The sequence below is a fragment of the Mytilus californianus genome, unplaced genomic scaffold (assembly GCF_021869535.1).
Source record: "Mytilus californianus isolate M0D057914Y unplaced genomic scaffold, xbMytCali1.0.p SCAF_4, whole genome shotgun sequence".
Classification (NCBI taxonomy): domain Eukaryota; kingdom Metazoa; phylum Mollusca; class Bivalvia; order Mytilida; family Mytilidae; genus Mytilus; species Mytilus californianus.
Window position 1 is genome coordinate 104,908,085 of NW_026262690.1, and position 25,918 is coordinate 104,934,002.

Below are 25,918 nucleotides of genomic sequence, written 5' to 3' on the forward strand. Positions count from 1 at the left end.
TACCGAAGTTAGCTCCCTTTAAGATATAAAGTTTACATCCGGTTAAAAACCAAACCAACGTGAGTTCTTCAGTTCTTGGCCGCCTAAATACAGTTTTTATTCGATTTACTTTGCACTTGTTACACAGCCAAAAACAGTAAAAGGTGAAATCAAGTATTTTAATAAAAAGAAATAGTTTTATCCATCCATAGACCCAGAAACTGCCTTGAAAACATGAATATGATGAAAATTTCTTAAGTTGATAAAACATTTAGTAAGATGATGGTAAAGTTGTTATTTAATTATCTGTCAATCTTCTTTTGATGTTGTAATAAAAGTGCTAGTGTGTCACTTGAAATGGGTGGTAGATTACTAATATGCTGCATATAAGATAAGATAAGATAAATTTTATTGTCCAATTTTGGCAATTTTTGGGCCTCGAGAGGCATAAAGATTATAACAAACAAAGAAAGAAAATCCGATGAATGACAGAATACATATCAAATGAAATTAAAATTGTAAGAATATATAATATTTATATATATATAATCTTTATAATGGTAAATTTATATATGCACAAAGACTATCTGAACATGAACCCTTATGGACAGGTTCAGGTTGCAGGGGTCACCACACTTCTGAATTATAGGGAGAAGTGACTTCTCCCTGGCAACCAAACAGGGAGAAGTGAAGTCCCAACAGGGAGACTTCTGGGAGAAGGGAAGCCCCAACAGGGAGACTTCATGGAAAATTGAAGGATCACATTAATACTTTTTAAGAATCAAATTTTTCAGGCATCTATACCTTTTTGTTATTTTTCAAAGCATTTTTGCATGGTAAGTGCTAAGGTGGTATTCCCTTGCCTTGCCATGCTTGTGGTCTGAATTAAATTTGTACCTACCTATGCAAATTGTCAAAAAATATCATACATGTAAGGACCATAAGAGCTATGGTTGTGCAGCTAGATCTGAATGAATTGAAGATTTGACATTGGTCAAATTTTGCTGCATCTCAAAGATTTTTTCAAACAAAAGTATGTTTTGAATTGCTAACAATTGTGTTTAATAACATTAAATAAAGCAATATGTTTTTGTTTTGAATGGAAGGCTGTTACACTATTCATACTTACTCCATCATGTCCGTCAAGTATTTTATATTAAAAAAATAGGAGTAACATAGAGACCTAATGGGTAACTTTTTTTATTATTGGCCTAAAATTATGATATTCATAGTCAGAGTTCGTATATATCATACATTAACATACATCAAGAAAAAAAATGTTTATTTGCAAAAATGAATTTTTAAGAATTATTTTCTGAAGATTTATAGAAGTCAAAAGGCTATAATTAACAAAATGTATGATTCATTCTACTATACCCCAGCAACTTTTACCTGTCATAAAGAGTTTAAGCCATCAATGAGACTACAACCCAACAATTCAAGGTTGCCAAAATAGACATTGAATTTACATTGACAACTTTTATTGCAAAGTGTTGTACAATTAAATTTGAATAAAAGAAGATGTGGGGTGGGTATACATCAACGACACAGATTAAAGAAGATGTGGGGTGGGTATACATCAAAGACACAGATAAAAGAAGATGTGGGGTGGGTATACATCAATGACACAGCAACCCAATTAAGGTGGTACCAAACACCTTGACTAAAATTAATTTGGCTCGTTTAATTTTCATAAAATTTTGACAAAATATTTACTTTGACCCTTTTGACAAAAATATAAAAATTTCAGAAAACTCAAACCACACACTTTATCGGAAAAATTTCATTGGAAATAAAGCAGTTTGACAAACACTCATTTTGATCATTGAGAAGCTTAATATTTCATTAACAATAGAACATGATTAAAACATTCAGCTGATTTTTACAGAGTTATCTCCTTGTAGTGTTATGTACCACCTTAAAAAAAAACCAAAGAAAGTTACATCTAAGTCAGCTTTGGCTATTGGTTGAAGGAGATGTTGGGGTATACATGTATGTCATCAAGACAGCAACCCAAAAACAATAAAACAAAAGAAAATAATACTTAGATGTCATGTAATGTTCAATAATGTCTTAATCATAGTTGTCATGACAATGGGGCATGAAAAATTATATTTGTTTCCTGTGAAAAAGACCTTGGAGTGTACAAACAATACCATGAAAAAAAACCAACAAAGCAATTTGTGTGTTTCAGATTTTCAAATGAATTTGGTAAATTTTTTTTCAGATGTAAATGATGACAGATTGATTAATGAGCCCGTATCAACTTTAAACAAGCACAGGCATCAACATGACATCTATTATTAGACTGCAGCCACTGTCAGGGGCACATGATGAATCTCCTCCTTGTTACATTCTGCAAGTGGATGAATTCCATTTCCTTCTTGATTGTGGCTGGGATGAAGACTTTAATATGGATTTTATAAAACAGTTAAAAAGGTTAGTATATCAAATTACAGAAATTTTTTATTGATGCTTGCTGTCTTCAGTTTTGTTTGTTTTATGATGTTTCTAGCATTAAATGTGCATCTTTATCAATGGGAAGATTATATATACCTTAGGCTTATTGTTTTAGGGTGAAACTATTATGTTAACAAATTTGTAAAAATTGATTAACTAATCAAAGAATTCAAATAATGAAAAATATTCAACTTGTGACCAATTGTGAACTGATAAATATCTCATGCGCTAAGCATATTTATGAATTAATGTGTTGTTTGCTCATCTTACAATGGTAAATGGGGAAAGCTGAAGATTTCTCCTACTTCAAAGATTCCAATAGGTATGATAAAATTGAGAATGGAAATGGGGAATGTGTCAAAGAGACAACAACCCGACCATAGAGCAGACAACAGCCGAAGGCCACAAATGGGTCTTCAATGCAGCTAGAAACTCCCGCACCCAGAGGCGTCCTTCAGCTGGCCCCATAACAAATATGTAAACTAGTTCAGTGATAATGGACGTCATACTAAACTCCAAATTATACACAAGAAACTAAAATTAAAAATGATACAAGACTAACAAAGGCCAGAGGCTCCTGACTTGGGACAGGCGCAAAAATGCAGCGGGGTTAAACATGTTTTTTGAGATCTCAACCCTCCCCCTATACTTCTAGCAAATGTAGAAAAAACAGACGTACAACAGTACGCACAGTAAAACTCAGTTCAAGAGAAGTCCGAGTCCGATGTATTTATAAGAAGGAATTCTGATATTGGTGGTGTATCAAATGTATAGACAGAAGCATATAAATATAATACAAACAAGTGTCATTAATAAACCTATCCTTGGAATTTTGATTAGCGATTCTACCGAGACAAAATTTAAGGTAAAACTTTGATACTTTTTATTGTGTACTTGAATATTTTAATTTTTGTTTCGATAAGTGAACTATTTTGATGATTTCAGACACTTACATCAGATTGATGCAGTGTTACTGAGTTACCCAGACCACGCTCACCTTGGTGCATTACCTTACATGGTAGGAAAGGCAGGACTAAGTTGTCCAATATATGCAACAGTTCCTGTATATAAAATGGGACAAATGTTTATGTATGATCTCTATCAGGTAAGTTTGTTTTTTTAAATGTTTTATATTGTAAAAGTAGGAAATTTGGTTCAAGATTGTAGTTTTTGTTGATAAAATATCCAATGAATAAAAAGCTGTAACATATAAAGTTATCATATTATATTATTACTTTTGTTATAATCATTATGTATTAGGTAGTGGCCCAGTTTACACATCAATAACCTCTGGAAAAATGTGTTTCATGATTGTGTTAATGTTAAGCAATGAACGAAAGTTGATTTAACAGGTAAAGAGCGCAAAGGTATTTCAAAGTTTAAAGTGCAAATGTCAGTCATGTTCAGATCACAAATGTCCTTTTGTGCTACAGGTAAAAAAACACAAATGTCCTGTGACTAATCTAAAGACACTATAGATTGATATGTGGACAGTACATTTTAATTTTTTTTTTTGGATTGAAATTTTTGAGTACGACAATATTACCATACTTGTCAGATTCATCTACAGATGCTGAAATGTATATAAAAAATATCGATTTTTTTATTACAGTCACGTCACAATACTACAGATTTTGAGATTTTCACATTAGATGATGTTGACCATGCCTTTGATAAAATCATACAACTCAAATATTCACAAACAGTTCATTTAAAAGGTGGGTATAAGATAAATGATTTGATTTTGATTTTTGGTGTTTTAACGCCACTTTTAAGCACCGCTTTTGGGCTATTTCGTGGCGGCCAGTTTTTATTGATGGAGGAAGCCGGAGTGCCCGGAGAAAACCACTGACCTTCGATAGGAAAACTGACAATCCTAGTCAATTAACATTGGAGTCGAGTGCACCCGCACGAGCGGGGTTCGAACTCACAACCTCAGTGTTGACTGGCTAGTGATTACAGTAGTAACTACTTAGACCACTCGGCCACCGAGGCCCCGGTATAAGATAAAAACTATGATGTTACAGTTTCATATTGTTGTTTGTCTTTTTCTTTTTTAGCCATGGGGTTGTCAGATTAGTTTCCACTTATGAGTCTGAATATCCCTTTGGTATCCTTCGCCTCTCTTTTCAAGTGATTGTTGAAAGAAATCACCCATTGAAAAACTTTGTGTCAGCTAGAAGAAAGTAGTTTACCTATTTGTTTTTATATAGCTATGGCATTTCAAATGAATTAGTTACCCTTTAAACCATGACACTTTAATTTTAGATTAAAAATAACAATATATGAAATACGGTAGAAATGTACAAAATTGTGAGCTTGCTTATTAGGATTTCAGAAAATACATACAAATATTGCTGTCAAAATTTAATATTGTGTTCCTTATGTTAAAAGAGACAAATTGAAGCTAAGTATACTGTATGATTTAAGAATGAGTTTTACTTAATTAATTTTTCTTTGTAGGTAAAGGTCATGGTATACAGATCACGCCACTTCCTGCAGGTCACATGATTGGTGGTAGTATTTGGAGAATCGTTAAGGATGGCGAGGAAGAGATTATTTATGCCATAGATTACAATCATAAAAAAGAAAGGTTATTGTATAAACAATATCTATTTATTTATTCTATGATATTTAGGCAGAAGTTTGTATTTTTTTTTCTTTGTGACTTAAAACTGAAAATAATTCTAAAACAATGTCTTATAGAAATGTCATAATAGTTATGAAAACTAGGGTAATGATTTAAATAAAAAAAAAATGAGATTGCACAAAATAAAAAAAATGAGAGAAAAGAAAAGAAAAGGGAAAAAAGGAAAACCATTGAAATTTATAGTTGCAATACAGAAATATTTTTTCTATGTCATCTGTCATTAAGAAAAAAAAAGAAGATTTTTGACATAAATCTATTTTATGGGAGTATTTCTGATAATTTAGTACAAAGCAAAATCATGTGCTTTGAAAGGTGTATTTAAGACTATATTCATGATATTACTAATTTGAAAGCTTGAAAAAAATCAGTCATAGGATAAGTGTATATCTTCCTCCTAATAGCATTTATTACATTAGTCATGGATATTCCACACAAGTGAATTTACTCTGAAAGGATAAGGTTCACTGCTACATTTATACCACCAAACTTTTCAGCCTGTTCAATTAGAATATGAAATATATACTAATATATTAGATAAAAAACAATGTATATTTTACAGACATTTAAATGGTTGTGTATTAGATACAATAACTAGATCATCAGTGCTAATCACAGATGCTTTCAATGCTACATATATACAGTCTCGAAGAAGACTCAGGGATGAACAGTTAATGAGTAAGTTGGGATATTGTTTACGTTTTACTGCTAAATAGGTATTACTTGGGTAAATATGAAATCTTAACTTGACAAACTAGTTTCCAGGGCATCTGTCCAATAAATTATGAATGGTTCAACCAATGCGTTTCAAATTTTAAAATGTTGTTACTGATGACAAAATTTAGGTCATGTTTGATATTCATGATTTTCACATTTATCGTCGAGGAGTTTTGGTTTTTTATTTTATTTAAAAGATAGCATTTTTAATCGTTCTCTTGCAGTAAGTTGAGAGCTGTTCTACAAAATGATGGTTTGGGTGACATTTTGCTGTTGAGGAGTTTTTGCCTTTTACTGAGTTACTTTAATAAAAACCTGGTTTTGACATCCCTTATTTTATAGTAAATTCTCTTTTTTATAATGACATATTTTACATTCAACACTTTTAAGAATGAGAACTGCATATTGTCTTAAAAATCATAGTACACAAAACTTTCCATCCCACTCCATTGATTTATATTTTTTTTTTGCAAGCTATACTTTTTGAACCACACAAGGTATCATTTATATTCATGACAAAGGAATATGTACATGTACAGGGCTCGACAATAACGCTTGTCCGATTGTCCGGTACCAGAGGAAAAAAAGGTCGGACAAGTAAAAGCCATATAAAGCTTGTCCGACGGGACAAGTAAAATCATTCTGTAGAAAATAAATTAAATCCAACTTTAATGATCAAAGTAATAAACAAAAAACAAGAAAAGAAGATAAAAACTAATATTAATTTAATTTGACATATTTACTTGCGATTAATAATTTAAAACTGGTTCTTAGTCAGATACTTTATAACAGATAAAACGCGTTTTCTCCGAAACCAGTATTACGAAACCAGTATTACGGATCAGAATCAGCGATGCGCTTTTTAGACAAGGTAACAAGACAGTTCGGCACCAGCACGAAAACGAATCCCCTCCATGTTTAATAGACAGTTCGGCACCGTAGGAGACATTCAGGGACCAAGACAAACCACAGGGACTCTGTTAGCAGATTAAGACTTGTTTATCAATGTTTTAAATCTTTTTTTCGTTTATTAACGTTTTTAACGTTGGCATCAATATTTCTTTGTTTTCTAGCAATGTGCAGTTTACTAATGTTACTATCCATATCCGTATACTGAAAAATTTAAATAGTTAACTGCAAATTGTTAGAAAACAAAGAAAATTATATATTGATGCCAACGTTTAAAACGTAAATAAAGTAATACAAATAGACAGGAAATACGAAAAAAAGATTTGAAAAACATTGATAAACAAAATACTAATCTGCTAACTGAGTTCCTGTGAGACAAACCATGTACCTCGTTTCCCTACCGTATTTCATTGCTTTATAATAAATATGATTAATTTTATTTAATAAAAACGTTTTAAAATGAAAATTAAAAAATTATTGACCATAATATTCATAAAATCATATTTGATCATATGTAGACAAAACAATACTTGATTGTGTTTGAAAAAAATCATTTTAATATATTAAAACAAAGCTGATTGAAGTAAGGTATTAATCATATAATCAATATTTTATCAACATAACAGACCAGGACAGAAACCAAATGAGTGTACTAGACTGATATACCTACAGACTGTGCCTCATGTGTAGAGTCTGATGAGACTTTGGCATTGATGAAAATAGAACCTAAGTCCTGTGACATAACTAGATTCAGTTGTTCACGACTCATATAGTTTTGAAAAGGATATCAAGAGATATAAATCAAATTCTATTCTGTTGTTTTAATTCATTTTGTTCCGTTGAATCAACTTAAAATGCAAAAAAGGGTAATATTAAGAACTTTTGTTTGGACAAGTTACCAATGGTTACAATTCCATTCGGACAAGTAAGTTTTGGTATGTACTTGTCCTATTGGACAAGTTTATAAAAAAGTTATTGTAGAGGCCTGATGTAAGATTGAATATATTGATAACACAGAAAATATAATAAGTAAATGCAAATATGGACAATAAAACTAAGTCATGTTGCCAATAACACCACATTTTGTTCGCTAGTTATAAGTCAAATGCACCTAGTGTCGGATGCAAGCAGGCACTTTTTTCAAGGGTTTATTATAATATTATTTTTGCAATCTTTATACAAAATAGTTTTTGCTATATTAATTTTATAATAAATAATTATAAATGATATATTTTCAGCTACCATTCTTCAGACAATGAGAAATGATGGTAATGTTTTGGTTGCTGTGGATACAGCTGGCAGAATGCTTGAATTGGTTCAGTTATTGGTAAGGAATAATATTAACTGTAGTATTTTTTAAATAAGATAATGCAAAATTTGAAACATATTATTCCTATGTGCAAAAAAGGGCATGGTTTAAGCTATATTTCCAAACAGCACAAAATTGAAAAAAAATGTTTTCAAATTCCTTTTTACTGTTTTCCCATTTGGTTTTAGAATTCAATCAGAATTTCCAAGTTATATTTGATCAAATCTAATTTTTTTCTGTTTCCCTGAGGTAAATCTGTTACCTTCAGTTTAAATACAAATATAAAACATGTTTAACCCCGCTGCATTTTTGCACCTGTCCCAAGTCGGGAGCCTCCGGCCTTTGTTAGTCTTGTATGTTTTTTAATTTTATTTCATTTATATGTTTCGGAGTTTAGTGTGACGTCCATTTTCCCTGAACTAGTACTCATTTTTGTTTAGGGGCCAGCTGAAGCCGGACTCCGGGTGCGGGATTTCCTCACTGTGTTGAAGACCCGTTGGTGGCCTTGGGCTGTTTTCTGCTCTTTGGTCGGGTTGTTGTCTCTTTGACACATTCCCCATTTCCATTCTCATTTTTATAGCTATATTCCTATATTTAAATTCATACATTCCCATTTCTTTGGTATTAATATCTTACTTTCAATGATGACTTTTGAGCCAATGAAGTAAGAAAAGTCATGGAGATTGATACACATATGTTTTTTTTGTAAAAGATTTTTGTTATATGCAGTAAAGTTGTCTCCCCTTAAAAAATGAACCATAATTTAATATCATCACAAGAAAACTCAGATCTAAATGAATGTCTTGTAGGGATCAGAGATGTTGATATTTGTTTTTGTAGACTTTTGTTTATTGAACTCTATACCATTTATTTCATATTAATTAGAATCACTTCCCTAAAATGTATATTCAGTATTGCTAATAGGCAATATACTCATGACAAGTACCACTGTTCATTGAATTATATTTCATTAATCCAAAGAATTTAGATAGATGTATAACTGTATAATATTCTCACATAAGTATCAATTCCTGCCTATAAGTCCTATCAAACTATTTTAAGGTCCTGTTGAAATTCTAAGCTATGAAGCAAGGGAATTTAAACTTTAATACTCCTTTTTAATCACTTTATTTTTGACAATACCTTAACTATTTTCCTAGTTTAAAATTAATTACCACTGGGAATTGGTTGAAATATTGCTGTAATTACACCTGCATATGCTTCTTTGATTAATGGTCCAATTAACGACTGTTCCAGAAAGAATTGCATGGAATTGTCACAAGGCATTAAAAATGAATAATAAATGAGGGTTGTGGATTGCAGTGACATATTTTTAGAAAGCAATATAATCAGATTTTTAATTAGATTTAGATGGGTGATGGATGTAAGAGCTATACATTTTTCTTAATGAACCATAAAAGATTAAAAGTGTATTTAGTTTTTAAATGTTTAAATAATGATTTCTATTTATTATAGGATCAAATGTGGAGAACAACAGAGTCAGGTTTATCTCCATATTCTCTAGCCTTATTAAATAATGTCAGCTTTAATGTTGTGGAGTTTGCTAAATCACAGGTAGGTCAAAGGTCAAGTAATATACATACTCACAAGCAAATAATAAGATACTGTCTGCTTTAATGATGTAGTGTTTGCAAAATTACAAGTTGGTCAAAGATTTAACAATGTATACTCTAAACCCTTGGTTAACTTCAGTCAATATGACTCTATTTTAATCCAATTTAGACCTCATTTGATTTACATGAAACCTGAGTTGTCTCCCCATTTGTGTAAGAGTTGTTGTTCTTTGATAAGCATCACCATTTATTTTTATGGAGATACTATATATTGTTGATAAACGATAAAAAGATGCAGCAAAATATAATCATGAAATGCACCTTAATTTTGAGTTTGAAAATAATTTTCTAAATTGAAGGAATTTTTGAAATGAATAAAACTTTGAAAAATAAATAAATGTTGCTTTACAACTACATATAATGGGAGATAACTCTAAACAAATTTCAAATAGTTTAACAAAATTTGCTGAACAAGAGGAGAGGAATTGTACTTGAGATAACTGTTACAACATTTTCTGGATGAAAAGAGGGAACAGTACATTTAAAAATTCTTTTACTAGTCTAGACATATTGTGTGTATCTCAATTGAAACTGATGTAGAAAGATGATTTTGGTCTACTACTGATTTCACACTTTGGCATAATTGTTAAATGGTTCTATGGTAGTCCTCTTCTTTAAATATTTTTATGCCCCATTTATGGGCATTATGTTTTTCGGTCTGTGCGTCTGTTTGTACTTCCGTCCGTCCGTCTGTCCCGTTTCAGGTTAAAGTTTTTCAGGTTAAAGTTTTTGGTCAAGGTAGTTTTTGATGAAATTGAAGTCCAATCAACTTGAAACTTAGTACACATGTTCCCTATAATATGATCTTTCTAATTTTAATGCCAAATTAGAGCTTTGACCCCAATTTCACGGTCCACTGAACATAGAAAATGATAGTGCAAGTGGGGCATCCGTGTACTATGGACACATTCTTGTTATAAATATTTACACCCCTGCCTTGAAAGGAGGAGGGTATACTGGTTTACCTCTGTCTGCCTGTTGCATAACATTTTGGTCGCAATTTTCTTAAAAACTACAAATGAGAGCTTCCTGATATTTGGAATCCAGCTTCTCGTAAGCATGCTTTACAATGTAATGCATTTTCAGATTGGTCGTTCATGCAATCCTGTTAACTGAATTACATCTATCACTCATCACCTTCCTAATTACCAAATACTTATAGCAATACCTCACAGTTCAACTGGTTGAAAGGCTTAGTAAAGATAACTGCCATAACTGTAAATTAATAAAAATATTGGGACAAACTTTTTCTTTAAAACGACAAAATAGAATTCTAGTCATTTCAACTCATTAGCTACAATTTTTTCTAAGAAATTTTATGCCTTTCAGGTTGAATGGATGAGTGACAAAATTTTAAGATCATTTGAAGAAAACAGAAATAACCCATATAATCTTAAACATGTCAGATTGTGTCATAACCTTGCTGAACTAGCCAAGATTCCTGAACCTAAGGTAGGCACATTTTTACATATCATCCTAGGAAAATGGTAAAGTTGTAACTAAACACAGCTATAACCAACTCAATTCCCTCACAAGATATCGATGTAGGGAGGAAATATAGCTTACAAATACCATAACAGTGTTCTCCTTTGCTAAGCAAGGCGATTCAAGAACCAAACATATATATATAGGGAGAATAAATTTGCATTTTGATGTCAAATTTTTTTTACAACTTGGCTGAAGGAGCTAAGATTCCTGCACCAGTCTTTGCATCCATAAAACTTTAAGAAATCAACCAATCAAAACACTTGAATTGGTGTTTTGAGCGCAAATGGTTTGCTCTGAGTACTGAGTAAAGTTTTATGACCGAGAACCCTGATGTAGGCAATTGTTATGTTTCTTTGAAATGTTAAAATGTTTGATAAATTTGCTGATCAACACCAGAAGTAAAGTGACCTCACAAGATGTATAAATGTAATCAACAGAGCAAGCAGTACTGATTTCGAGGTAAGAAGAATTCATCCCTTGACTGAAAATATTTTAACTAGGATGAAATATAAAAGATTTTTTAATGCAAATCTTGAGAAAATATGTACAGTTTGTTTTATGATTGACAATGAATGGCAGACTTCTGTGAGAATCGTATTTAGTAGCAAATAGTATTTTAAAGAGAAACTTGCCACCATTTGAATAGTGAAAAAATTAGTTTAGATATTTTTTATGGTATTGGGGATGGAAAATATATATAGAAAGTGTCGATACATATTTAAGTATTACTTTCAATTTTTATTTTTGAATGGTTGGGGAAATTTTTCTCCCAGTGACAGTCATCATCCATCTCGTCCAGTTGTTTAAATGTCACCTGATTTCCACTTTGCAAGAAAATTTGGACTTTCAATGTTACCTTAAAGTTAAAGTAGATTTTATATTTTTATGCCCCACCTACGGTAGAAGTAGGGGCATTATGTTTTCTGGTCTGTACGTCAGTTAGTTTGTCTGTCCATTCGTCAGTCCATCAGTCTGTCCCGCTTCAGGTTAAAGTTTTTGGTCAAGGTAGTTTTTGATGAAGTTGAAGTCTTAGAAACTTAGTACACATGTTCCCTATGATATGATCTTTCTAATTTTAATGCCAAATTAGAGTTTTGACCCCAATTTCACGGTCAACTGAACATAGAAAATGATAGTGCGAGTGGGGCATCCGTGTACTATGGACACATTCTTGTTTATTATTTTATGAGGAATTTTATGTTTGAGATTAAAATTTTGCATTGAATTTGCTGATTTCACCAAGATTAGTTGTAACCTGTCCGTGAGGTCTTTTTCAGGTATTTTAACCTTTTCATGGTTTACTGCTTATAGTAACAAAAATGTTATGAATAAAAACAAGGTTACTTTAATTAAGGAGGATGAAAATTGAAAGAGGGAACATTTAACCATGTTATGGAAATGATATGGGAACCAAAGTAACTTTTCCAAGTTATTTTCTTTTCTTTCAATTTTGATATCAGTAACATATTCATTTTGGATTATCTGTAATTGAGATTCATAGATATACCGAATGATATAGTAACTAATTATATTGGAATAGATTATGATTGACATGATATATTTTAATGATGTTGTTTTTTTGGTTCACTCTTAACAGAGCATAAATAAGATCTGTTAAAACAATAACTTTTAAAAAATTAATCTACTTTTATCAATTTAAGTGACAAATGATAGTAAAATAGCCTGTTTTCATGACTTGATGTGTTACTAGAAACTAAAAAACTACTTAAAACTCTAATGAAAGGCAACAAATATTTCACCATGAATTAATGGACATATTATGTTTTGAAACACTTCTTTTGAAGTGCAGGAATAGGAGCGTAAAAAATAAACACCACAGTTGTGTCACAAATAGAAAATAGATCATTAGATGGCTTAGTTTTCTGACTTCTCTCTATCAATGACAAACATAATTTGTAAAATGAAACAATCTTCTGGATTGGAAATGAATGCTTTCATACAGCTATTTTTGTAAATTTCCATAAGCAAAAGATGAAAAATCTTTCTATTGAAATATGTTTGAAGCTGAACCAAATTGAATATAACTTGTCATTTTGAGAATGACTCAAATTTACTTGATGTGAATTGTTCATTTTTCAAAAAAAATATAGGTTAAAAAACCTAACAGAGTTCAGATCTCAAAATATTGATAAACCCCATTGCATGTTCATGTTCCTGTCCAAAGTCAGGATAACCTGTCAGTGGTTGTCTTGAGGTACATAATACTTATAATTATATGATAATGGTTTATTTTTGTCATTTAGGGAACTTTGCTATCTATACCTAACGAATTGGGTTCTTAAATTTAAGGGAATATAAAGAAGGCTGATATCTGTTGTCAGCATTAAAGTTTTCCTTAAAAAACTTAGACAAAGAAATTTTTATTATTTAGCTATTGTTCCAAATTGTCTGAAACATCATAGATATATACATATATTGAAATGAACAGAAACCATTTGTACTGAATATTAAATTACCATGAAAACCCTCCAATTGTCAATTAATTTTCTTACTATGTTTGAGTGGCTATTAAAAATTAATACTTCAAATTTTTTAAATAACAGTAGGTCCAAGGACACAGTTATTTCTTTGATTTTCGTTGTCTACAAATATAGTCCCTAGTGTGGACAGTGTATAACTTGCATATTTTTTTCATACACTTTCCAAATTCATTTTTTTATTTTTTATGCATAAAATATTAAGTATGGGGATGAAATTACATGTTAAAAAAATTTGGGTGCTGAATTTTTATGTAAAGTAGGGGTTTGGTCCAGTTAAATAAGGTCAAAAATTAGTATGTCTGAAGCTGTCAAACTGAATTATAGACTCTCTTAACATAGAATTTTCAATAATTTGAGTTAGAGCTGGTAGACTTTTCTATAAATTTTAATATATTATTTGTCACAAAAGTAGTACACTACACTGTAGAAATCGTTTTCAGATAGAGCAGGTGCTATTTTTTTAATTTGAATTTATTGTCTAAAAGAAATGCACTACGAAATAACTGTGTTCTCAGGCCAGTACTTCTTGAGGAAATAAAGAAAAAAACATGATACACCCTTTAAGAAAGTTGGTTAATATATGACAGGATTTGGTTGTTACCTCTAAGTACTGAAAAATGATATTATTTGATTGACTTGCAATATCGTATTTTTACAATTTTTTTTTCTCACCTCTTAGGAATTCTTTTTATTTGAATGACAAAACATAATTATTTCATTTCCTTTACATAACAAGTTATAAGGCTTTGTTACATGCTCTTTGACATCCAACTTGTGAAGCTTAGAATGACATGCCCATCATGTTAATTCTCCGATTCTTACATCTCAGCAGTTTTAGAGTGCCAATTATGTAAATTTTAACCAATAAAAGAAACGAAAATAGTCATTGCACCAAAAATTAAATTGAAAGTTGAAGGCAACATTTTCTGAAACAAATTTGTTTTCCACTTAAAAATAATTGCAGTGAATACAATAAGAAATTGACAATTTATAAGGTAGTTATAAAAAAAAATTTTTAAATTGTTAGTTCCATTTTGCGGAATAGTAAGAGTAGGAGTGGAGTTAATAAGATCTGAGTTACGTAAAACTCGCCATTATGCTTTATTAGTTTGACTTTATTGCAGGTTGTTGAACCACAGTATAAAAAAGTTGATGCAGTGAATAAGAATGAAAACTTGCAATTATATTTAATTAAATTTGTTAAAAGTTTTTGATTCACAGAAAATTGCTTCAGTATCAGTTTATAGGATCATTAGCTGTAAGGGAAGTAACTTTTTGTCAACCATTCCATTAAAAAGGGGATTTAGTGCTATAGTAAAATAATTTAATTTTGGATGTAACATGTCTTCTGATTGGCTGAAAGTGTTTTGTCTATCAGCTCATAGACTTAATTTGTCGTGTGACCATGACGTCACCAACGTTTTTTTTTCAAAATTTACTCCTTAAAAATGGAATTTAGAATTAAATTATAAGGAATGACTGTAATATTTTTTCTGTCTAATCGAAATAACCTAAAAAATGTGGTGCACACTTTTAAATAACCCGCTACACGGGTTATTCAGTGTGCACCACATTTTTTATGTTATTTCTTCCTAGACAGAAAAAATATTACAGTCATTCCTTAATTGATATTAAACATAACTATTAAATATCTATCATCAACCCCAAATTTTCCAAATAACAAAAATTAAGTATTTAACCTATTTGGACATGAACAGAATTGATGAAAATCACCATTTGTAGCTTTAAAAAACTATACAAGAAATCTATAGTTCATTAATTTTACAAATTTAAATTTTCTACATAAAATTATTATTGATTAATAATCAACAGTACATGATTTTTTTCACCTGAATTGTAAAAAAAAGAATAATTTGTTCTATTTGTCCTAGTTAAGGGAAACAGCATTTAATGTATACGATTTGTTCAATTCAAAAGAGACCATATAGAAAAATCATGCGTGCTGAGTTTTAAACTCATGACAATTTATTTCAGTACTAATCAATTTCATTTCTTTCAACTGGGAATCTAAATAGAAAGAAACAACTTTAAATTATTTTGAAATTGCCAACCAATTATTTTCGTTCTGAATAATTAATAGTAAGTGATTTCTCAACCATTGTTAAGTTAAAACAGATATTAACGTAATGTTTTGAATTATTTCAGCTCGAAATTATTTGTATGGTTTGTAAATAGGTTAGGTATACGTACTATTATATAAAGTATGCTATATATTTAATATGCGATTTAATTTGATCATAGGAAGTCTTTTGGGAAATGAATATTGAATTCTTAAATCAAAATATTCTTGTATTTATTAAATTGAAGCCATATATTGTTCAAAATAAAAATTGTATAAGTGCTATGGGTACTTCTAGGGCTTTTATATTTGTAATTTGTTCTACTATATCACTATAAGTTCATTGACTGAGATGAATAAGTTATTCTTATTTTATTTTAAATTGATATTCCTTATGGGAAAAATATATTCTTCTGGTTAACCAAATGATGATGTTCTGAATTCATGTATATATATTTATACTGGAATGATATATCTCAGCTAATCATGCAATCTGATTGGTTACCTTGAAAGGGTATATGAGCCCATATCCCCTTGTGAACAAAAATAAAGATCCAAATGGTAATTAATGTTGAAATTAGGACACTCCGGTTACATACAAATGTCCTTTACAATATTACTGTTATTATGGCTCAGGGGATATAAGACACTGAAAAGGAATATAAGCCTATATGATATTCCATGTGAAGATCCTGAATAACATATTCTTTTTGGGATTTGGCAAATCAAATGTTCCTCCAGAATAGAATATCTAATTTCCAAATCATATCAAGTCCAACAGAATGGATGTTAATGCTTATAATTACATCCATTTATTTTTGGAAGAGTCATTCTCAGAGACTTCTTTTTTGGCTATGGTTGAATTTCATCATACTGATGACATATTACAGTAGAAAAACAAAGGATATGGGGTATCCATCCATGACACAAAATCAGAAACACACAAAAAACAAAGGAACAGCTCTTTTATTGCTGTTCTTCATCTCAAAGTCTGTTAGTTGGGAATACTTATACTATGCTGCTGCTATTTTGAATTAGCGCTTTCTGTCGAAAATAATATCCCGCTACAAAAAAATAATTTATAACTGTTTTTAAGCAATTTTGATTAGTGGTTAATAGGAAAACATTCATCTCTGTGCTTTTAAGACCTCAATGATTGAACTTTGAAAGTGACAAGGATCTGTTGTTGTCTGCTATAAATACAAGGAGATGTGGAGTATATGTCAATGCAACAGCAACCCAATAACACAAAAAAAAACTCATCAAGAATTCAACATACTGTCTTGAACAATAGACAATGTATAGTGGTATTATACGTCAGACATTGAATTACTTTTAGTTGTACAATCAGCTTCACTCAGCTTTCAAATATTTATGAGCTATTTTATGTTAAGTTTTTGTCTAACTATAAAATAAGCATCATATTTGACGTATTTGCATACACTGAGTAAATACTCTAAAACTGTCATCAGTCTCCCATACTGATAATTTCCTGTTGCTAAAATTCACATGCACATTTTTTAGATTAACTGTTTTAAAATGCACATATAAGGAATAGATTAGATGAGTAATGGTCTTTGAAATGCTTCTGTCTAAAATTACTTCTGAAAACTGAATGCCAAAATAATAAACTTCAGGAAACAGGTGTTATATAAGTCGATTGATTTGTTTTTGATTTAAATTAATTTATTCAGTTTATGATTGTGATGTAATAGTTACTGTATTTATTTGTTTGAATCAATTAATAAAACATGTCTTGCACTTTAAAACATTAAATCGATCAACAGCTTTTGTAGATTATGTTAGGTAACTTTGTCAGCAAGTACTTAATGTCCTACATACCAGTATATATATAGTACATTTTATTTACTGTAAAACATGTTTTTTTTTTGCAATTGGGCTATTTTTCGCTAATTCACAATTATGTAAAATGCAATAAAAATGTCCCACATGTGAATAGTTTGAACATATCAACAATATTGATGTGAAGGTTACATCATACTTGAACCAAGATTAAAGAGTATTTGTTGTCCATGTTTGTTAGACATAGTTTCTCTCTATCCACATAGACTGATTCAAGTTTGTTTAATGAACTAGCATGCCATATCCCTACTTTTACATCAGTATGGCAGTACTTTGATTTTATATGCCAGTTGATAAGATAGAAAGTAAAGGTGTGAAAATTATTTAAAAATAATAACAAACCACTAGATGTCTTACAGTCTATTGTTTATTTGTGTAGTTGGGTTGCTGTCTCATTGACTACACCCCTTCTTTTTGTTCACATTGAGAACTGGAAGACAATGATACATCGTACATTATAGACCTTTAATATTGCTATTTGTCCAACATTACAGCCATAATTCCTGTAAAATTTTGACATCACAAGAGAAAAGTTTGACACCAATACCTCAAGTATGTCAAATTCAAGTCGCAGATCCCAAAATAGAGACAGTGTCTATATTTAGATAAGATATGAAACTGCAATAGTTTCAGAGTATCAAATTCCCTAGAACATTTCTTACATTAATTTTATATTCCTTTATCAATGTTAAACATCTGTAAAAGTACAAATCAATCTAAACCTTTTAAGTGTTAATGTTTTAGCATGTCTTTCTAACTTCAGTCATGCTTTCTTAATTCCATTAGGATAGCATGATTTTGTTCTCTTATCACACAGGGATAATTAAAACGACCCTCATGTGGAACATTAACTTTTAACACCTACTACCAATTTTCCACAGTTAATCAGTCATGAAAGATAGTCATTCTGCATGCAAGAAGCATCCCATTACCAATAACTTGTTCGTCCATTCATCAATATATTACCGTTAATCAGGACTATGTAATTTCTCATTTCCCTTTACGTTTATATATACATATGTTTATATATACATACGGAAGGAGAACAATTCCTATTTACTCGCCTCAATGATAAGTCTATTTGTACTAACGCATTGTCTGTCCTTGACCAAGTTTGATTGAAGTTATTAGCATAATATTTAATTAAAAATAGTAAGGTTCCATTTGTTTTTGATCCATTCAATTTAGAATTTTAAAACTTAAGTTTTATTTTGCCACAGCTTATGCAATATCAATAAATGATGTTGATATAATTAAGTTAACTTTATAACTTTTACATATGTTTTTCCAAAGCTTTGTCAGTTTGTTTTCTGACTTGTGAGTTTGAGTGTCCCTTTGGTATCTTTTGCCTCTCTTTTACAGAATTTGGTTTAAAAAAGTGTATTTTTGTCGAGTCTGCGACTTTTGTTGCAAAAGAAATAGCGATCCTACATTCCCTCGTCGGCAGCGTCCACAAATATTCACTCTGTGGTTAAAGTTTTTGAAATTTTAATAACTTTCTTAAACTATCCTGGATTTCTACCAAACTTGGACAGAAGCTTGTTTATGATCATAAGATAGTATCCAGAAGTAAATTTTGTAAAAAAAAAATCCTGTTTTTACGTATTTTACTTATAAATGGACTTAGTTTTTCTGCCAGTTAACATTACATTCACTCTGTGGTTAAAGTTTTTAAAATTTTAATAACTTTCTTAAACTATCCTGGATTTGTACCAAACATGGACAGAAGCTTGTTTATGATCAAAAGCTAGTATCTAGAAGGAAATTTTGTAAAAATATATTTCCCGTTTTTCCGTATATTACTTATAAATGGACTTTGTTTTTCTTCCAGTTAACATTACATACAGTCTGTAGTTAAAGTTTTACAATCAAAAGATAGTATCTATAAGAAAATTTTTGATAATTTTTCCCCATTTTTGTTGAGCCTGTGACTAGCAGCAAAAGTAGGTGAGACACTGGGTTCCGCAGATCCCTTACGATTTTTTTCACATTTTACATAACTTCGGATTTGCATCATCTGAATCTAGTGAAATTTGTTACATAATGCTGAAACTGATGACAGTTATGCTAACTCCCATAGGATTTTGATGAGTTTCAGTCTCACCATTCCAGCTTGAGTAGAACTTAAATTGTCCCTGATGTGTGGGAGTGACACCTAGTGAGCTTGCACATTAGAATTTGATTAGGCAAGATCGTGCATATCAGGAAAAATGCATACTAGATGAACATGTTTTCGTTCTGAATATGCATGTAATATTTGCCACTGGATGTTTAGCAATCTCCTATCAATAAATTGAAGTTATTCTATACGACCTTTTTGAGAAATGAGTTTTTCAAATAACATACACTGAATTACCTGTTTGATTTTTCTCATTTATGTGTGTACTTGCATGATGTAAGCTATCATGAAGTGTTGTCACTGTGAAACAAGTATTTAAATTACATAAATGTTACCGGTACTCTAAGAAAATAATATTATGCTAACAAGGTGTAGAAGTTTAGGAGACATCTAACTACGTTGTACTTTTGTAACATGACTGACTGTTTACATTTTCACATCCATAAATGGGTATTCAGTCAGTTTTCCTCTGCAAACTATAAATTTTACACAAATCTAAGAGCCAGAATTAACTGACCCTCTAAATTGGAATTCAATAAGTACATATTTTCCTATTATTCTTCAGTTTTATCATTATGTCCATTGGAAGGAGTTCTAAATGACTGGTTATATACAAAAGCTATTTGGACAAAGTGATAAGACAAATATTTCTGTCTTTTTATTTGAAGGATTGTCTAGTAATGTGAATCCATCTCCATTATAGCTGTTATCTGCTCTGTTAGAATCAGGTTAGGTGAACAACCTTGTACGGAGAGGGTCATACAAGACTTTCGTATATGGGGTCAAATCTATAAATTTCGAATTTATTGTATGTGTTTGTTGGTGTGAATCTTTTACAACTGACAGTAATGCAAGATTAGTTGGTGTAATTAGTCTACTGGATAAATTTCTGTGGCCATAGGATGGAAAAGTCTTTTTTTAGAATTAATCAGACTGGCCAATATGCCTAATAAGTGTTATTGTTTCTAGTATGGTATATTTTCAGGCCTGTGCTGTTTGGTCTGGTTAACTGTGAAGACTGAATGTTCCTGTTTATGTTTATGTTTTAGTAGAATATTTTACCAGCAAAAATAAAAATGTCATGCTTAGTTTTTATTCAGTGTTCATCCAGGACTAGTTTTCATCTTAATAGTTTCTCAATATACAATTGTCATTATGTTTTATATTAATGTATTTTGATCCTGTAAGTGTCCCCTGAACAAACTTATCACTTTCCATGTAATGTTGTTACATGATAGATTAAATTTACCACTGGAATTTACTTATAATGTTCGTTGTTTGTATTGCTATGGAAATCCATTTTCCACATGTTAAGATCTGTGCTTTTTTAAAAAAAGAAAATGTTTTGAAATCAAAATTGGTCAGGCAGTAACTAGCTAAATATTTTGTAAAGGAGGAATGTGCTATGGGCCCTGTTTGGTTACAACAATGAAGTATTGGTGATGTAAACTCTAAAGTAATTGTTAAGTATGTGCAAGGTTTAAACTGTAATATCTTATAAATATTTATACCTTATACAGTCATATTTTAACATATATAATTTAATAGGGAAATGTGAGTGCATGCAAGTACCACAAAAATATTTAAATCAAAGGTGTTGTTCATATTAAAAAAAAGCATTGTGGTGAATTATTTTGTTGGTCCTTGCACATGCTAGATTTTTGCTGGTCCAAAAACCAAAGTACCAAGATCAATGTATTCTCACAGAAGCATGTAGAAGGATCTATTTCTTGACGTCCCACTGCATATATTGTTTAATTATATATTAAGCAGTTGATACTGCTGTTTGGAATATCTGAATATCTAAATATCTAAAAAAAAAAAAGGATGAATATCTGAAAAAAAAGAATGTGGAATTTACTAAAGGGACAATCAAAATTCACAGGAGATATATACAAACACCTATATCACATGCACGCCTTATATAACACACCCTTAATCACATGTCCTTTATTGCATGATATACAAACCCTTTATTAATTTAAGCCATCAGGTTATTAAATTGTTCAGCCGTAAATATATATGAAAAATATCATATATATTTTTTTCTGTTTTAATTCATTTAAATTCTTGCTTAGTTTCATAGTCATAAAGAGTTTGCAATATAATATTGGTCCATCATTAAAGACCATATGATGACCTCTAGATGACCTATTTGGTGAAATTTGTTTATTTATTTTCTCATTTATGTCAAATTTCATCTCCTGTTATTTGTATGAAAATAAATAGATATGATGACAATTTATATGATAAATGGAAAGTAAATTTCTGTCTGGGGTTTTATTGTTACCCTGTGGTCAATTCTATTAAATTATTCAGTGTTTCATCATGATACAATCATCACAGCATTATTCAGTATGAGAAAAAGCTATAAACCTCCATGCAGTGATTTATAGATTTAGAATGAGGTGGTACTAAGTTAATATGACCAATTTAGGGTGTGAAGGGAGGTGGTAGTTAATATGACCAATTTAGGGTGTGAAGGGAGGTGGTAGTTAATATGACCAATTTAGGGTGTGAAGGGAGGTGGTAGTTAATATGACCAATTTAGGGTGTGAAGGGAGGTGGTAGTTAATATGACCAATTTAGGGTGTGAAGGGAGGTGGTAGTTAAGGTAGATGGGGTGTCTAAATTATAATCCATAGAATTTTTTAATAATTTGCCAAAATGTAGTTTATATCATGCTTTTAAAAAAAAAATAATAAAAAGAATGTGTCACGGGGCTTATTTCGCGCTACAGGTTGTGCAAAATTGACAGATTTTGTATAGATTATGCATGGAAAACCCAATTTTCTGCCATAAAACGAAAACTACACCATAGAATTTTGAGATAATATAAGAGAAGATAGCTCTAATAGTATGCTTTCAGATAAGAAAAAGAAAAAATGGGGTCACGGGACCCCTTTTCTTGCTACATAATAAAAAAGGGTAAATTCCTAACACATTCTATTGTAAAAGTAACTTTATCTGAATTATCTGCCCTTACATTTGAGTTGCCTCCCCTTATGTGGCAAAGTTGGAAAAATAGAATCAAACAAAAGTATTCTGATTTTTTGTAAAATACAACCATAAATATGATAAAATATGTCATTTTCTATATTGAAATGAAAATTCTTACACATGAATTACCTACTACTCTCAAAATTAGCACCTTTTATTAAAGATCTAGACCGATTGTTTTCTGGTATTTGAAAATCCAAGATCATCATCATGAGGAAGACACCCTATCTACCTTAATATGACCAATTTAGGGTGTGAAGGGAGGTGGTAGTTAATATGACCAATTTAGGGTGTGAAGCGTTGTATGAAAGAAATGGGAGCTCAGCCTCATGAGAAATTTCAGATTCTATAACCTTGTTTGTTAAGTCAAAATAACTTGAAAACTGTACCCTTAAAAATTGTGGTTGGTTGAAAATTTCCTAAACAAATGATATTCAACCAGTATGGTGACTTTGATAATTAATTTGAGACAAAAGATACCAAAAGGACATTCAAACTCACAAGTTGAAAATATACTGAAAACGCCATGGCAAAGAAAGAAAAAAAACAAAAGACAAGCAACAGTATACAAAACACAGCATCGAAAACTAAAGACTTAGCAATATGAACCCCACTAAAAACAGGGGGTGATTTCAGGTGCTCTGGGAAGGGTAAGCAGATCCTGCTCCACATATGGAGTTTTGTAAAGTATTGTTGTTGTTGTTGTTGGCACCTGTCTTGTTTCTCATGTAAGTACAAACCCGTTGAAATGTCTAATTCAGTAGATCACATTCGGGGAAAAGGAGGGCAGGATTAAGAATCTGAACATATCCCTTGCATCTGTGAAACAGATATATAACCAACTTGTGATGGCCAATTAGCCTAAAATTTCTGAAAAGACAAATTCTACTTCAGTTGAAAAAAACAGTAGAAGTTTTCAGGAGATCTTGCTCTTTTGGTTGAAAAATTTAATCAAAGGTACAAGGCTTATGATTTTGTACATCAGAAGAGAGTAACCAAATTTTTACTTTTTTGTCAGGGTTTAAGTTGTTTAGCTTTTTTTTTTGCTCTGCTTGCTACTATTCTTAAATTGCATCTTCCACTTCATCCCAAGGATATTACAAGGTCAAATCTATATCGTAACCTTGTCATGTATCTATAATTACTTTATCTATAATGATATTATCTATCAAAGATTAAGAAACAAAGGGTAATTCTCCAGATATAAGTACCCAGAAATTACAACGTCAATCAGAACTGTTTGATTGGATGAGGTTCATTACTATCTTTTCCAATCGGTGAATTATAGAAATGTGTTTCTACTTGTCATCTTATTATTATACTTCCAAAACAGTTTTGTATTGGAAGTACAACTCCCTTTTGATTTTGCTAGAAAAAGTATAGTTCTCTCAAAGAAGCAGTTCTACCTCTCTTCCATGATATTTTGAAGTAATTTAAATGAAGACATTATTATTTAGTCTTTGTGATGATGCTGACATATACTGCAAGCAATACTACATGCTTATATCTGTTTGACCATATATGATATAATAATTCATGCAATGAGATGTCCTGAGAATTGTGCCATGGGAATACAGACTTGCCAGTTTGAATATTTTAAAAAGAATGGACATGTTCAACTAAAGCAACTGATCACCAAATTATTACTAGCCACGACCAACACAACTAATGCCACGAATGGAGCAGCATCTGCTTTCTAATCAAGAGCACATGAGATCACCCACTGTTTTTGGTTTGGTTCGTGTTGCTCAGTCTTTAGTGTTCTGTGTAGTGATTTGCAGATTGTCATTTTCTTTTTGGCCATTGTTTTATCTTTTTTTTCTAGGACTTATGGTTTTTTATTGTCCTCTTTGTTGGCTGCAATTTTTCAGTAAATGTTGATACGAGGAAGTCTTACAGAAACCTAATTCATATTTGAGATTGTTAAGATTGTTGACTCAAAGATTTTATTTGCATCTTATCCTACAACATAATGTTAGGATCCTTAAATCAAGAGTACCAGTGAGATCATCCCTGGTCTTTGGTGGGATTTGTGTTGCTCAGTCTTTAGCTTTCTATGTTGTGTTTTGTGGACTGTTGTTTGTCTTTTCATTGTTTTTCATTTGTTGCCATGGCATTGTCAGTTAGTCTTCTGCCTATGAGTTTGAATATCTCTATGGTATCTTCTGTCTCTCCTTTAAAACAGAAAAAGAAAACAAATCTATGTTTTTGTTATGCTGTTTGTTTGTTCTTCACTCTGTCATTTTGTTTTTTTCCATAAATAGACTATTTGCTTCCCACACAAAGCATTTCGTTAATGATCTGTCTAGCCATGAAGTGTGATTTTTTTCTTACAAAACAATTTACCTTTTAAACAAGTATATAAAAATAAGGAGATGTGGTATGAGTCCCAATGATTCAACTGTCCATCAGTGTCAAAAATACGTAAATATTAGCAACTTATAAAGGTCACCTCACGAGAGGTAATAGAACTGCTAAATAGTGAAATTAACAACTTTTGATAATATGTCCGGATTGTTAATTTCCTGGTACCTTTGATGAGATTTTTTTTCTTTCCCGAGTGTTAATTTCCTCCCAAGAACAGGTACCGGAAGTTTATCAATATTGTATAAAAACAATTAAATTGAAAATCAACCGCCTTCTACCATATAAGATAAAAAGCAGAACATTTCTTCCAATTTGTAAGAGAATAAATACTGGTAATTTGACCACACTGTTCAATTTCATATTTTAACCTAAATTAAAAAATTTTGAAGAAAGCAAGATATTTAACAGTTAAAAAGAAAGTAAAACAATTTTGTCTTGCTAGTTTCAAAGTGACATGTTTTTCATGCATTGTTTTATATTTTACATGTTGGAGCCTTTTACAGCTGACTATACGGTATGGGTTTTATCATTGTTGAAGGTGGTAGGGTTACCTGTAATTGCTTACATCCACTTCATTTGAACTTTGGTGGATAGTTGTCTCATTGGCAATCATATCACATCTCCTTATTTTTTTTTATTTTGTAATTATTTTAAAATCCTTTCAAGAAGTTTTTTGAAGTCTCGAACCAATATCTTTGCCATATATAAATGCTCAATAGATTGCAACAGGTTGTTTACTATTCAGTTACTATTAAGTTACTATACAGTTACTATTCAGTTACTGTTCAGTTGCTATGTTTTGAGAAAACAACAGTTTTAGAGTTCTTCATAGATAAAATAAACAG

The 25,918-nt window shown here is 30.9% G+C and overlaps 1 protein-coding gene across 3 annotated transcripts in view; it reads left to right on the forward strand.

Moving 5' to 3' along the window:
* Positions 1 to 30: 30 nt before the first annotated feature.
* The window catches only part of LOC127738976 (cleavage and polyadenylation specificity factor subunit 2-like), a 172,385-nt gene continuing 146,497 nt past the window's right edge, over positions 31 to 25,918 (forward strand). Inside the window, exons 1-9 of one of the 3 annotated variants that reach the window (XM_052250475.1) lie at positions 31 to 143; positions 2,207 to 2,418; positions 3,385 to 3,544; positions 4,052 to 4,157; positions 4,903 to 5,032; positions 5,649 to 5,764; positions 7,951 to 8,039; positions 9,498 to 9,596; positions 10,985 to 11,107. In XM_052250475.1, the coding sequence (XP_052106435.1) occupies positions 2,270 to 2,418; positions 3,385 to 3,544; positions 4,052 to 4,157; positions 4,903 to 5,032; positions 5,649 to 5,764; positions 7,951 to 8,039; positions 9,498 to 9,596; positions 10,985 to 11,107 (972 nt within the window). In that variant the 5' untranslated portion in view covers positions 31 to 143; positions 2,207 to 2,269. Of the gene's footprint in view, positions 144 to 475; positions 498 to 2,206; positions 2,419 to 3,384; positions 3,545 to 4,051; positions 4,158 to 4,902; positions 5,033 to 5,648; positions 5,765 to 7,950; positions 8,040 to 9,497; positions 9,597 to 10,984; positions 11,108 to 25,918 lie in introns of those variants that run through there. The other 2 variants (XM_052250476.1, XM_052250477.1) reach the window with 2 other exon arrangements.